The sequence below is a fragment of the Dendropsophus ebraccatus genome, chromosome 1, assembly GCF_027789765.1.
Source record: "Dendropsophus ebraccatus isolate aDenEbr1 chromosome 1, aDenEbr1.pat, whole genome shotgun sequence".
NCBI classification, from domain to species: domain Eukaryota; kingdom Metazoa; phylum Chordata; class Amphibia; order Anura; family Hylidae; genus Dendropsophus; species Dendropsophus ebraccatus.
In genome coordinates, this window is record NC_091454.1 from 141,676,743 (window position 1) to 141,691,248 (window position 14,506).

The 14,506-nt window shown below is 42.0% G+C and overlaps 1 protein-coding gene across 4 annotated transcripts in view; it reads left to right on the forward strand.

The window, feature by feature from the left end:
* Positions 1–14,154, forward strand: part of ACSBG1 (acyl-CoA synthetase bubblegum family member 1) — a 39,042-nt gene extending 24,888 nt beyond the window's left edge. For all 4 annotated transcript variants that reach the window (XM_069956338.1, XM_069956336.1, XM_069956339.1 and 1 more), the window contains exons 11-14: positions 3,824–4,041; positions 12,177–12,316; positions 13,293–13,539; positions 13,744–14,154. In XM_069956338.1, the coding sequence (XP_069812439.1) occupies positions 3,824–4,041; positions 12,177–12,316; positions 13,293–13,539; positions 13,744–13,814 (676 nt within the window). In that variant the 3' untranslated portion in view covers positions 13,815–14,154. The remainder of the gene's footprint in view (positions 1–3,823; positions 4,042–12,176; positions 12,317–13,292; positions 13,540–13,743) is intronic.
* The last annotated feature ends 352 nt before the right edge of the window (positions 14,155–14,506 follow it).

A 14,506-nucleotide genomic window follows, 5' to 3' on the forward strand; every position in this document is an offset into this window, starting at 1 on the left:
AAAGGCCTGTGCCAACATGCCGATCAATTAAGGTAAAAAAAATAGTAACAATGTACCTGATGGCACATTCGCTTTAAAGCCCAATGACTCGTTGTATACTGGTCTAATCTTCCATTAGAGGGGTTTTCCTTTTCGTTCTAGCAATTTCTTTGTTGCCATTTACAATATTTGACACTATTGGCTGCAGTTACCATAGCCAGAGCTTTCAAGAAGTAGTAATTTTAAGGGATTATGCAGCATTAGAAAAACACAGCCACTTTCTTCCAGAGAGCACCACTTTTGTCTCCAGTTTGAGTGGGGTTTAGCAACTCAGTTCCATTGAAGTGAATGGAGCCTTATTGCAAAGAGTCATGTTGTCTCTGGAAGAAAGTGGACATGTTTTTCTAATGCTGAAAAAGCCATTTGAAGGGGTACTCCAGTTAGAGGTTAAAAAAAAATGAAACTTCTGCAGGAGCATAAAGCATTACTTTCCTTTCTATTCCATTTTTTAAACTACCAAAAATCCATTTGTTTGGGGGGGTTTGTTCTGTTTTTGTGTTTCTGCACTTCCTGGTTTATCAGTTGTACATAGTACTACAGGTTCCAGAATGCAATGCTTTCCCTCAGCTGTTCATCACAGTCCCCCACCCTGCACATTCCCCGCCCAAAGCTGCTGCAGAACATCTAGGCTGTGTTCACACATTGCAGTATTATTGTGTTACTGAATTATTTGCAGTATTTTATGGTTTCATTGTGGTCCCACACAGCTGTATTCTCTACCTGTAACACCACACAGCACGCTGTATTCTCTACCTGTAATGCCACACAGCACGCTGTATTCTCTACCTGTAACACCACACAGCACACTGTATTATCTTACCTGTAACACCACACAGCACGCTGTATTCTCTACCTGTAACACCGCACAGCACGCTGTATTATCTACCTGTAACACCACACAGCACGCTGTATTCTCTACCTGTAACACCACACAGCACGCTGTATTCTCTACCTGTAACACCACACAGCACACTGTATTATCTTACCTGTAACACCACACAGCACGCTGTATTCTCTACCTGTAACACCACACAGCATGCTGTATTCTCTACCTGTAACGCTGATATTGGAATAAAGTAATGAACTTTTAGAATTTTTTTTTTCTTTTCATTTCCACGCACATATTATGATCGAGCATCTTTTATCTTTGAAGTTGAGCCCCACAATAAGGGTCAGATCCTCTCTGCCGTTGAGCATCATTTTTGTGAATACGCTGCAGTACTGCAATGACACTCCAACATGTGTGAACACAGCCCTAATTTCACTGCAGACTTCTGCACAGAGAAATCAGTGCTGCACCTGCTTCTGGCTGGTCCGAGATGGTGAATCACTCAGGGGATTGAGGGATCCAGCCAAGCCTCCTGGGACATCACGCCCTGCCCCCTGTCTGCATCATCAGCCTGATCTCAGCAAACACACACAATGTGAGACAAGAGACATGGAAGATTTGTCTCCTAAAGGAGGATAGCAGAAGGAGCAGGAGACAATGTGGATTTGCACAGGGGCCATTTTTTTCACTTCCTGGATTTCTATCAGCCACCAGTGTGGCAGAACCATACAGATACGGTAATACATTGTATAGACACATACACTCACCGGCCACTTTATTAGGTACACCATGCTAGTAACGGGTGGTCTTCTGCTGCTGTAGCCCATCTGCCTCAAAGTTCGACGTACTGTGCGTTCAGGGATGCTCTTCTGCCTACCTTGGTTGTAACGGTTGGCTATTTGAGTCACTGTTGCCTTTCTATCAGCTCGAACCAGTCTGCCCATTCTCCTCTGACCTCTGGCATCAACAAGGCATTTCCACCCACAGAACTGCCGCTCACTGGATGTTTTTTCTTTTTCGGACCATTCTCTGTAAACCCTAGAGATGGTTGTGCATGAAAATCCCAGTAGATCAGCAGTTTCTGAAATACTCAGACCAGCCCTTCTGGCACCAACAACCATGCCACGTTCAAAGGCACTCAAATCACCTTTCTTCCCCATACTGATGCTCGGTTTGAACTGCAGGAGATTGTCTTGACCATGTCTACATGTTGCCGCCATGTGATTGGCTGATTAGAAATTAAGTGGTAACGTGCAGTTGGACAAGTGTACTTAATAAAGTGGCCGGTGAGTGTATATTTAACTTTTAGGGTGCGTTCACACCTACAGGGTCCGCAGCAGATTTGATGGTGCAGATTTGATGCTGTGTTCAGTTATTTAAATGAAATCTGCTGCGGATCAGGTAAGTGTGAACGTACCCTTAATGTATTTTTAATAGAAAACAAGTTTTTCTTATCCGGAGTTCCCCTTTAAAGAGTAGATGTCATGATGGACCATTCTTGATTAGAGGTGAAATCCATTGCTTATCCAGACATTCTGGTCTCCATAGATACAGAGACACAACCAGTTCATAATGCATAGATACAATGGGGGTTGCGCACATGATCTAATTGCGCCTCTATATCTATGGAGACCAGAACTTCCGGATTCAAGGTTCGTGCACTCTACAGAATGGTGACGGAAAACCAGTCACGCATTTCGCAGCTCGCTCGCGGACTGTGGCGCGTGCACTTCTCCACCCGTGTCATAGACCCCATTCTATGCACGGGCGGATTCCTTTGTCCGTCCAAAGAATTAACAGGTTCATTCTTTGGATGGAGGGTGGAATCTGCCCGTGCATAGAATGGAGTCTTTGACACGGGCGGAGACGCCGGCTCCCGCCAGTCCGGGAGCGGGTGCAAGCTGCATTCCGGGTTTTCTGTCGCCATTCCATAGTGCTCACGTACCCTAACAGTGGATTTCACCACTAACAGGTACACTTTAACGCAGCACTTCAAGAGAACAGAATTGCTATGTTATGCCTGTTGCAAGGCCTGAGGGGGGGGCGTGCATGAAACTGACTCAAAGAACACCACAGACAGAATCCTTGTGTCATGTATAAATTTTCCTTGTGTGTTCCTAGTGGCATTGTGCAGTATTGTTAAACTACAAATGAATTCCAGACAAACTGGGACACATGGCGAGATAATTGGCCAATCAGGCTGATTCTCTCTCTGTGTAATAGAGAACGATCAGATGATGATCATGTCATTGTTTGATTGTTTCTTTAGGTCTAGACCTAAAATCGAGCACACATTGCTACGTGTAATAGCGAAATGCAGCCAATGGCTAATGATTGTTGTATATAATTACCTTAACATGTTCCCTGGTGTACTCAGGCCTTCCCCGGTCTCTGCAGCTCTGCCTTCTGCTCCCTTATGTTATGGTCTGCACTGACAGGCCGCGGCCACTTATTAACTGAGCAGCCATTGGCCTCTCAGTTTGGAGACAGAAACAGAAGACAGAGCTACAGACATCTGGGAAGGCCTCAAAGGATACCAGGGAAAGTGGTAAGGTAATACTTTATTGTTTTATACTAAAGGCAAGGGCTGCATGGACATGTGTAATTGCCTGTGTAATTGCTCAGTAAGCAATGATCTAGCATTTATGCAGTTTATGCTCGCGCCATCTAATAGGACCCTAAGTGATGTACAGTAGATGTCTGCAGCCCATCTAAATAAAGCCTAAGGGCGCCTTCCTTCAATTCTTTTCAGTTTTCTACAAAAAACAAAACTAATTTTAGTATTTAGGTGCAATTTTTTTTTTTTAGGATCCATACATACGACTTACAACCACCAATTTATTTCCCCTTATTCTCCAAATCCACAGTTGCCTTACAAATATCTGCAACTAGCCGACAGATTTGTTGGCCCCTTTTCCATATATTAGCTTTGCACTTAACATGTTTCTGTTACAGTTGTGGCAAGCTTGTTCCTGGATGCCAAATGAAGTTTGTAAACAAGGACTCGGATGGAAATGGAGAAATCTGTTTCTGGGGCCGCACAGTCTTCATGGGCTACTTGAATATGGAGGATAAGACTGGAGAAGTTTTCGACGAGGATGGTTGGTTACATTCAGGAGACATTGGGAAGATAGATTCTGAAGGCTTCTTGCAAGTGACAGGCAGAATCAAAGGTACACTGTTATAGAAATTTTTTTTTATTAAAGTACTAGGCTTTACTATAAGACAATATGGCAGATTTACTATAACAAATGTTTTTTAAATATAAATCTGTTACCCCCTGACAACCTACCAAGGTGTATAGCTATCAATAAAAGCATTCAGAACATACCTTTGTTTTTGTAGTCTATGGTGGACATTTATCAACTGATGCACAGGGCATTTTCTGGTGCAGATGGCCCACTTGCACATAATTTTATTTGTGAATGCATGGAGGGGGGACATGCACCACATTTAACATTTTTCTGATAGAAAAAGGTCAGTGAAACCTACGCCATCTGAGCGCTTTGTGCGCAAGGACGAGCTCCATTCCACATGGGATTTATGTAGAGGTAGTGCGCCTCTACATAAAAACTCAGAGCTCCAGCGCTGCAGGAACATTTTTAAGCCCCGTGCACAAAACCGTCAGACTTGCATATTTGTATTTCCCAGACAATGCACATAGGTTTTAACTGTGTTGAACAAGCTTATTGGTACAGTTCTTCCAAATACACATATATACACACACTACCGTTCAAAAGTTTGGGGTCACATTGAAATGTCCTTATTTTTTAAGGAAAAGCACTGTACTTTTCAATGAAGATAACTTTAAACTAGTCCTAACTTTAAACAAATACACTCTATACATTGCTAATGTGGTAAATGACTATTCTAGCTGCAAGTGTCTGGTTTTTGGTGCAATATCTACATAGGTGTATAGAGGCCCATTTCCAGCAACTATCACTCCAGTGTTCTAATGGTACAATGTGTTTGCTCATTGGCTCAGAAGGCTAATTGATGATTAGAAAACCCTTGTGCAATCATGTTCACACATCTGAAAACAGTCTAGCTTGTTACAGAAGCTACAAAACTGACTGTTTCTGGAGCATCACATTTGTGGGGTCAATTAAAAGCTCAAAATGGCCAGAAAAAGAGAACTTTCATCTGAAACTCGACAGTCTATTCTTGTTCTTAGAAATGAAGGCTATTCCGTGCAAGAAATTGCTAAGAAATTGAAGATTTCCTACAACAGTGTGTACTACTCCCTTCAGAGGACAGCACAAACAGGCTCTAACCAGAGTAGAAAAAGAAGTGGGAGGCCGCGTTGCACAACTAAGCAAGAAGATAAGCACATTAGAGTCTCTAGTTTGAGAAACAGACGCCTCACAGGTCCCCAACTGGCATCTTCATTAAATAGTACCCGCAAAACACCAGTGTCAACATCTACAGTGAAGAGGTGGCTGCGGGATTTTGGACTTCAGGGCAGAGTGGCAAAGAAAAAGCCATATCTGAGACTGGCCAATAAAAGAAAAAGATTAAGATGGGCAAAAGAACACAGACATTGGACAGAGGAAGACTGGAAAAAAGTGTTGTGGACGGATGAATCCAAGTTTGAGGTGTTTGGATCACAAAGAAGAACGTTTGTGAGACGCAGAACAAATGAAAAGATGCTGGAAGAATGCCTGACGCCATCTTTTAAGCATGGTGGAGGTAATGTGATGGTCTGGGGTTGCTTTGGTGCTGGTAAGGTGGGAGATTTGTACAGGGTAAAAGGGATTCTGAATAAGGAAGGCTATCACTCAATTTTGCAACGCCATGCCATACCCAGTGGACAGAGCTTGATTGGAGCCAATTTCATCCTACAACTGGACAATGACCCTAAACACACCTCCAAATTGTGCAAGAACTATTTACAGCAGAAGCAGGCAGCTGATATTCTATCATAGGTAATGGAGTGGCCAGCGCAGTCACCAGATCTGAACCCCATTGAGCTGTTGTGGGAGCAGCTTGACCGTATGGTACGCCAGAAGTGCCCATCCAACCAATCCAACTTGTGGGAGCTGCTTCTAGAAGCGTGGGGTGCAATTTCTCCAGCTTACCTCAACAGATTAACAGCTAGAATGCCAAAGGTGTGCAATGCTTTAATTGCTGCAAAAGGTGGATTCTTTGACGAAAGCAAAGTTTGATGTAAAAACAATGTTATTTCAAATACAAATCATTATTTCTAACCTTGTCAATGTCTTGACTCTATTTTCTATTCATTTCACAACGTATGGTGGTGAATAAGTGTGACTTTTCATGGAAAATACAATTGTTTGGGTGACCCCAAACTTTTGAACGGGTGTGTGTGTGTATATATATATATATATATATATATATATATATTTATATATATATATATATATATATTTATATATATATATATATATATATATATATATATATATATATATATTTATATATATATATATATATATATATATATATATTTCCCTTACGTCCTAAGCAGCAGCACATAATGGGGAAGATTCTATCTTCCTGCAATGATAGGACAGATGGTAACAAGCAATAAAGAGTTAATTGCCCCGCCTATAAGGCCCTATGCTGACCCAGCCTCCTTGTGTTTTTTTCTGTCCTTCTGTGGGACAGGTGGTAGGAGGAGAGCAGGGAGCAGGCCTATGTGTGTTTCTCTGCTCTCCTTCCAATAATTCTTCTTTTCCACATGGTCGTGCGGAGAGGGAGAGTTTTTTTGTATATGTATTTTGTTTTTATCTTGCTTTGTTGTGTACAGAGCAAAGATTTTATTTTTCTTATGGAAGCAGCCGCTATCTCAGTGATCGCTCAGCTTCTATGCTCTGGTCAGTAAGTATTATGGCGCCATCCGCTGCCGGGCTGCACGTGGCTGCTAACCATGGCGCTGCTCAGACAGGACTCCGCTCACCTGGTGTCTGTCCTCACTCTTCAGAGAGGTAAGTCATAGTCATACGGCCTTTTTTTGTGAGGAATTGTATGGTGCCTGTGCAGGCTCTCTGCCTGGAAGCCTGACCTGTATTGCAGGAGGCCTGTGTGCAGGCTAATGGATATAAATTTCATGAGATTTATAATTGTTTATCATTTTTTATTTTTTTGCCTGTGCGAGCTCTGTGAGACAGTTCTGCTATGTGATCATGTGGTCTGGGTCCTGCTATGTAATAATACAGTAAAAACTATGGATCTGCTATATGTGAATGCTGTCTTAGATAAGAGCTGTTAGTTGTGCGGTCACTGAGCTGTTTGTGCACCTGGTTACTGATTTCTTGCACTAGTTGCTGGTTGTGTATTGATTGCACCAGGTATCTTTCTTACACTGGCACTGTTTTTTCTTGTTGCATTGAAGCTATGAAACTGCATTGTGTGTACACAAACCTAGATTTGCTAGGTGTGTATTGGTGACACCTGATGCGGGATTCATTACACCTGAGTGTGATTCCTGGCTCTAGTACTGCGATTGAAGGATGCAGTGAGACTGCAGTGTGTGAACATAAGCCCAGAGTTGCTAGATGAATATTGATTCCTTGCTCCAGTTCTGCTGTGGAAGGATGCATTGTGTGAACACAAACCTAGAGTTGCTGTTATTGCACCTGACCTCTGATTCCACTGCTGTGGAAAGATGCATTGTGTGAACACAAGCCTAGAGTAGCTATTTATTGCACCTAATGTCTGATTCCTTGCTCTATCTCTGCTGTGGAAAGATGCATTGTGTGAACACAAGCCTAGGGTTGCTATTTTTTTTATTACACCTAATGTTTTATTCAGTACTGCTATTGAATGAGGCAGTAAAGTTATGAAACTTCGTTGTGTGAACACAACCCTAGGATTGCTAGTGGTGTATTGATTGCACCTTACATGTCAGCTATAGCTCTGATTTTTGTTTGATGCAGTGCAGTTATGAGACTGCATTGTGTGAACACAACCCTAAAGTTCCTGGTTGTGTATTGAGCATCTGGGGTCTTTTCTAGCACAGTTACTGATATTTAATGTTGCATTGAAGCTATAAAACAGCATTGTGTGTACACACGCCTAGAGTTGCTACATGTATAGTACTGCTATTTTTAAAATAGTAAAACGAAGATATTGCAGGGTATGATCACAACTTTAGAGTTTCTAGTTGTGTACCGAGTATACCTGGTGGCTGTCTTACATTAGTTCTGCTATTGAAACAATGATCCATTGAAGCAAGGAGGCTGCATTGTGTGAACACAGCCTTAGAATTGCTAGTTGTGTATCAGCTGCTCTGAGGTATCTGGTTTTCTTGCACTACACAGCAGTCTGTTACCTCTTTACCTGGCGCAGGTTTATTATCATTTTATCTCAATTAATGCAGGAATCTAATGTCCAAGGTTTCAGGGTGAGGAAACCTTTGGGAAAGCTTAGTCACTTATGTGTGTATCCTGGAAGATTCCACATCCAGATGGCAGTGGAATTTATTTTTGTTTGTAGATTGTATCTTCATTGTAAACCATTACAGAAGATGCTATATCTTAAGCAGATAGTGCTTACTTCTGAGTATGCGTGTCACTCCACATTTGGCTTCCCGATCCATGGCCCCTCCACATTTGGCTTCCCGATCCGTGGCCCCTCCACATTTGGCTTCCCGATCCATGGCCCCTCCACGCTTGGAGAGGGGCATTAGACTTTGCCAGAGATGAATGTTCTTTCTAATAATACTCTATGTACCATGAGAATCCACCTGAATGGATTGGGAACACTCTGAGGAAGGACTCTTCCTTACAGAAAGGTACAATCTCTGCCCCAGTCTGAAAAGGAGAAGGAAATCCTCCCTTGTTCCCCATTCTATAGAAGTTTCCTGCATTGAAGGTACTGGAAGAAATGATGGATCCGTCACTAAAAGGGATCGTCCATCTCAGAGGTCTTGTGGATGGGGACAAAGAAGCTTGTGACAAAAGCTTCTCTGGCAGCAACCATGGGTTTACGTTATGATGCCAAATGCTCGACAGTTTCCGATCCAAAGAAGGTAAGTTGTTGGTGAACGTCCATAGATCTACAGTTCTAAGCAAAGAAGGTTCCATATGGAGAACATATGCTCTGTGCTCCCCCTCCTAAAGGAGACTAACCATGCTAGTTGTGAGAGACACATATCTACATGTACCTGGCTACAGAGAAGACTGCATACACCTGCATATACCTGGCTACAGAGAAGACTGCATATACATGCATGTACCTGGCTACAGAGAAGACTGTATACACCTGCATGTACCTGGCTACAGAGAAGACTGCATATTCCTTTGCATCTTTCTGAAATCACCTCAGCTCCCTTTACATTCACTAAGGTTACCTGCCGGGCCTGGGATGACATATATCTATCCTAAAATAAGAAGGGAAGTAGATGGGACACTCTTCTATGTTATGTCAGCTGTAGTCACCATCTGGAGAGAATCCAAGATCCCCATTGTCTCCTTCCTGCACGAGTGATTGTTAATTATCAAAAACTTACAGTACTATATTTTCACCTACCCGTAACCATTCCTGGGTCAGGATTCCTAGAACTCCCCATTGGTGTATCTTCACCCAATGATGATTGTCAGGTCTCATGACGCCTGCAAGCAACGAATTGAATAGGCAGGTTGGCATATGTATCCCCTTGCAGCAGATGCTGTCAGTATGGAACCAAAGAATAAACAGCCTACATTGGGTTATGGTTTATACCCACAGATAAAAGGGCCTCAACATTTTCTTCAGTCAGTGGCAGACCAATCTCGCCCTCAAAGTGGGTGGAGGCAACCACCGATCCATCTAAGAAGGGGTGAGACAGGCGAAGAAGACTTTGTTCCTAACATAAGTGGCTGTCATCCAACATGTGAGAGATGAGTGCGGTAAGTGAGCTCCAGTCCACTTCAGCACATCAATCTATGGGGAAGCTATCGGAGTAAGCTCAAGACTGCATCTACAGTGGTGCATATCGATCTTCAGAGCTGCATGTGACCAGTAGCATTACTGTTAAAAGCAGAAGCTGTTTTTTGCATGGACCAAGAGATCTATCCAGCAACAAGGGAAGTCACAATACCTTAATGTAAAAGGCTAAAGCCATGATATTACCCTGACAGAAGAATGGTCTCTGGACCAGGAGATGTTCTACTGAATCGCCAGATATTACAGCGACCCATTGGTCCCATGGCCATTTCGGGTAAAACCAGGGTGCGTGGTTTTAACTCCCTAAAAACTACTGTGGACAACAATCAGTAGAAGTCTTGTAAAAGACAATACAGGATCAAGTCTTATTAATCCTGATAGCCACAGATTGGCCCAAGAGGTCATTGTGGTAATTGTTGTCCTCTCCTGATGAATATGTCCAAAAGGACAGTTTGGAGACTTCCCCAGATTCCTCACTTACTGCCCCATGAGGACGGATTATGTCAGGCAAATCACCAGATATTATGGCGACCCTTACGTGGACCTAATGGCCATTTCGGATAACGCCAGAATACGTGGTTTTTACTCCCTAAAACTGCTAGGGACGACAACCCGTAGTAGTCTTGTAAGGACAAGACAGAATCATGCGTCATTACTCCTAATAGTTCAAGAAGGCATGGTTGTTCTCTCCTGATTCATGTGTCCAAAAGGACATTTTGGAGACTTTCCCAGAATCCTCGCTTACTGTCACAGAAGGGCAGATTGTGTCTGGGTCTGGACCACCTATGATTGACGGCCTGAAGATTGACAGGCCTGATGAGCTGAGGCTTTTTAGAATTGGTGGTAAACATGATTCTGCTATTAAGAGCAGAACCCACAAAGAGAACCTCCCTGAGGGTTAAGGACATTGTCTATCCTGGTGTGAAGAATCGGACTTCTCCCATATCACTGTCTATCAAGGCGATCCTTCGATTTCTCCAGGATGGGTTTGAGAATGGGCTGAAGCTGCGACCGTCAAAGTGCATGTCTCTGCTCTTTATGCTCTTCCAGACAGCTGACTGTCCGAAAAAATCCCTAATACAGAGATTTATTAAAGCTACGCAAAGGATTAAAGCAACTGTAATGGATCCAACTCCCAGGTGGGATCCGGGACTCGTCCTTCATCACCTTGCACGGCTCCGTTTTGAGTTCTTATCTTTAGTTGAATTAAAATACCTGACCCTCAAGGTATGCTTCCTAGTAGCTATTACATCTGCTAAACGCAGGAGTATGTTCAGACTTTAGGAGCCACTGAACCATATCTTGTTATCCTTCAGGACTTTGTCTTTTACCCTTAAGGTTCCTTCCTTATCCAACATTACTCAGCAGATTGAGTTACCTGTTTTTGCCTAAATTCCTCCAATGAGGAAGCGTTACAACCGCACTCTCTGGTTGTGGGCGGAGCCTTGGGCCTGCACTCTCTGGTTGTGGGCGGAGCCTTGAGAGTTTATTTAGTGAGAACCAGAGAAGTCAGAAGATTTTTATCTGTATCTTTTTCAGGAAGGAACAGTGATTGGAAGTCCTCAAAAACCACTTTATCCAGATGGATACGGCAGACTCTGTGTGTTACCAAGAGGTGAGAGTCCAAGTACCTGAATCCATTAAGGCCCTTACCACAAGGGCAATGTCTACATCCTGGGTGAAGGAGATGTGCATTCTCATTGATCAGATATACAAAACTGCATTGTGGTCTTCTTATACTTTTGGACATTAGAACCTCTGGGCAACCAATCTTTGTAAACCGGTTCTCATGACTGCTGTATGATTCTCCCACCCTTTATGTGATCTTGCTATATCCCCATTATGTGCTGCTGCTTAGGAGGTAAGGGAAAGTGGAATTTTATACTCACCGTAAATTCTCTTTCCTGTAGTCCGAAGCAGCAGCACAAACTAACCCTCGCTATAAAAGTTTATGCATCATACCTTGAGTGTTTTGGGTCATGTTTTCCTAGATCGTTAGAAGTACACAAGGAGGCTGGGTCAGCATAGGGCCTTATAGGCGGGGCAATTAACTCTTTATTGCTTGTTACCATCTGTCCTATCATTGCAGGAAGATAGAATCTTCCCCATTATGTGCTGCTGCTTCGGACTACAGGAAAGAGAATTTACGGTGAGTATAAAATTCCACTATATATATATCCCCATCCATCCTCTAGGACTTATCAGCTGCCGTATGTCCTGCTGGAAATTAATGTATTCATACTAAATGTGCGCATGGATGATGTGAATTTGTGCAATAATTTGCACCAAAAATAAAGTTGCATTTTAAAAATTACTATTGAATACAAGTAACCCTTTACAGTCATTAACAGGTTATTTATCTATAAAATAAAATATTGTTGATAGTAATGTTTATAAAAGTCATGTTTTGTATAAGCAGAGCTGATCATCACTGCTGGTGGAGAGAACATTCCACCCATCCTCATTGAAGACGCTGTCAAAAGACATTTACCAATTGTGAGCAATGCAGTACTTATTGGAGATCGAAGGAAGTTTCTGTCCATGCTTCTTACTCTTAAGGTATTTTACTCAATAGATAGCTGCTAGAAAATATATTTACATTATAATACAACTTAAGTGTAACTGCTGCTTTCCAAATCTAAAATGGGTGATGTTGAATGTTTGCAATTTACATTATTACTTTTCTTTAGCTATAATGTTGTAAAAAAAAAGCTATACTTACTAGAAATCCAGGTCCAGTCTCCTGAAGGCAGATTTTTAGTCTTGTGCTGGTTTAAAAAAAAAAAAGAGAGAGACTAAACACATGAAGTCTTTTTCATCTGCACCCTCAGTCGTCGGTCATTTAATTGGCAGATGCAATTGGCCGTGACACTCTGTACTGCCACTGGGACTTCGTGCATTTTGTCTCTTTTTTTCAACAGCACAAGAGCTCAGGAGCCATCAGGAGACTGGACCTGGATACAAGTAAGTATAGCTTTGTTTTAAAGCATGCTAACAAAAAAAAAAAAATGTAAATTGCAAACTTGCTTTATTTCACATTCCCTGTTGATCTAGTTATGTCAGAACAACAGTGCTTATTTAAAGGGTGTTGTTTCATGAAGTTAAATGGATGTATTATGTCTTTCAAATGTACCAACATTTCTAAAAATTTACTATTTGAAAGATATAGACTAATCCCATATGTACCTGTACTGTTTTGATAACCTGCTGCCCTTGGTTATGACCCACTAAGGTGGGCCAGGCATGCTCAGTGCAACTGCAATCTCAAGGAAGTACTGGCAGTTGATCTCCGCTGTGCATATAGGCAAGGAAGATTGTGGAAAGTGTGTGCACTGTTGTACAGCAACAGCACAGCCACAATTCAGAGAGGAAACCAGGAAGTCATCACATCCATGGGGAGAACAACACTACAGGGATGTAAGTTACTTTACGTAAACAGCACATTTGTACACCTTCACACAAATGTACATGATCAACATCTGATTTTAACAGCTGTGCTTTGTGGAACAACTCTTATAGCTATATTTCTTAACAGAGCACTGTGGACCTGGATACATTGGAACCACTGGATAACCTTACCACAGAAGCAATACAATTTTGTCAGGAAGTTGGCAGTAAGGCAACAAGAGTATCTGAGATTGTGGGACAGAAAGACAAAGCTGTGTACAGCGCTATTCAAGAAGGCATTGACAAGGTCAACAATGAAGCAGTGTCCAATGCTCAGCGTATCCAGAAATGGACAATCCTCCCTAAGGATTTCTCAATAGTTGGTGGTGAAATGGGTGAGACACCATTAGTTTACTACTTTACCCTGTTTGTTTCTAAACTAGGATCATGAACGGGCTTTGTAATCATGGGCGAGATGCTAAGCTAGGCTTATTATCGGACTTCATAATCTGCACCGGTTTGCAATGGATTAAGACTGTCAGATCTTTTTGGTCATTTTCCATTAATACTATGCTTATGTTTTCCCCTTAACTCTTTAGGACCAACAATGAAGATAAAGCGACATGCCATCTTAGACAAGTACGCTAAAGATATAGAAGCTTTCTATTAACTAGAATATTAGAAATATTGCTCCAACAAATGCTGTCCTCTTTGAATTTTGCCGAGAAGAATGCAACAAAACTGCGGTAATAGAAACCAACCATCTACAAGTCTACTAAAGAAATGTATTTGTAGTGCCTAAAATTCTTTCAAAAATGTAAATTGTATATTTGTAAAATGTAACTACAATACTGTAATCTAGATATCTGTGGAATAAGAACTTCCTGCCCTAGATGTCTGATCACTGCCTTTGAATGTACACATCTTGGATGGAAAACTACATCTGCAAATAAACACATAATACAACAGGTTTATAACCTATTTCTTCTTAGTGCAAAATTGAGTGCACCATGGGTGAAAGGTACTTCCTGTAGATATGATTTTTAACCCATGATGACATTAAAGAGGTATGGAGTTCTAACTTGTCCCCAAGTAAGAGATTGCGGGAGGTCCAACCTCTGTACCCTCAGCGATCTTCATATCGCCACCTCAGCTCCTTTGTTTTGAATACTGTACAGGGTACGGCACGTGACCTGTGGCTTTATTCATTCTTTATGAAACTGCTAGAAATTCTCCATAGAGAATAAATAGAGCTGTGGGTCAGGTGTCGTACCTGCGGCTGTATTCAAAACAAAGGAGCTGTTGGACATGACATCCTCTTGTGTGTTCTTCAATAAAATGTTTTTGAAAAAAAACAAAAAC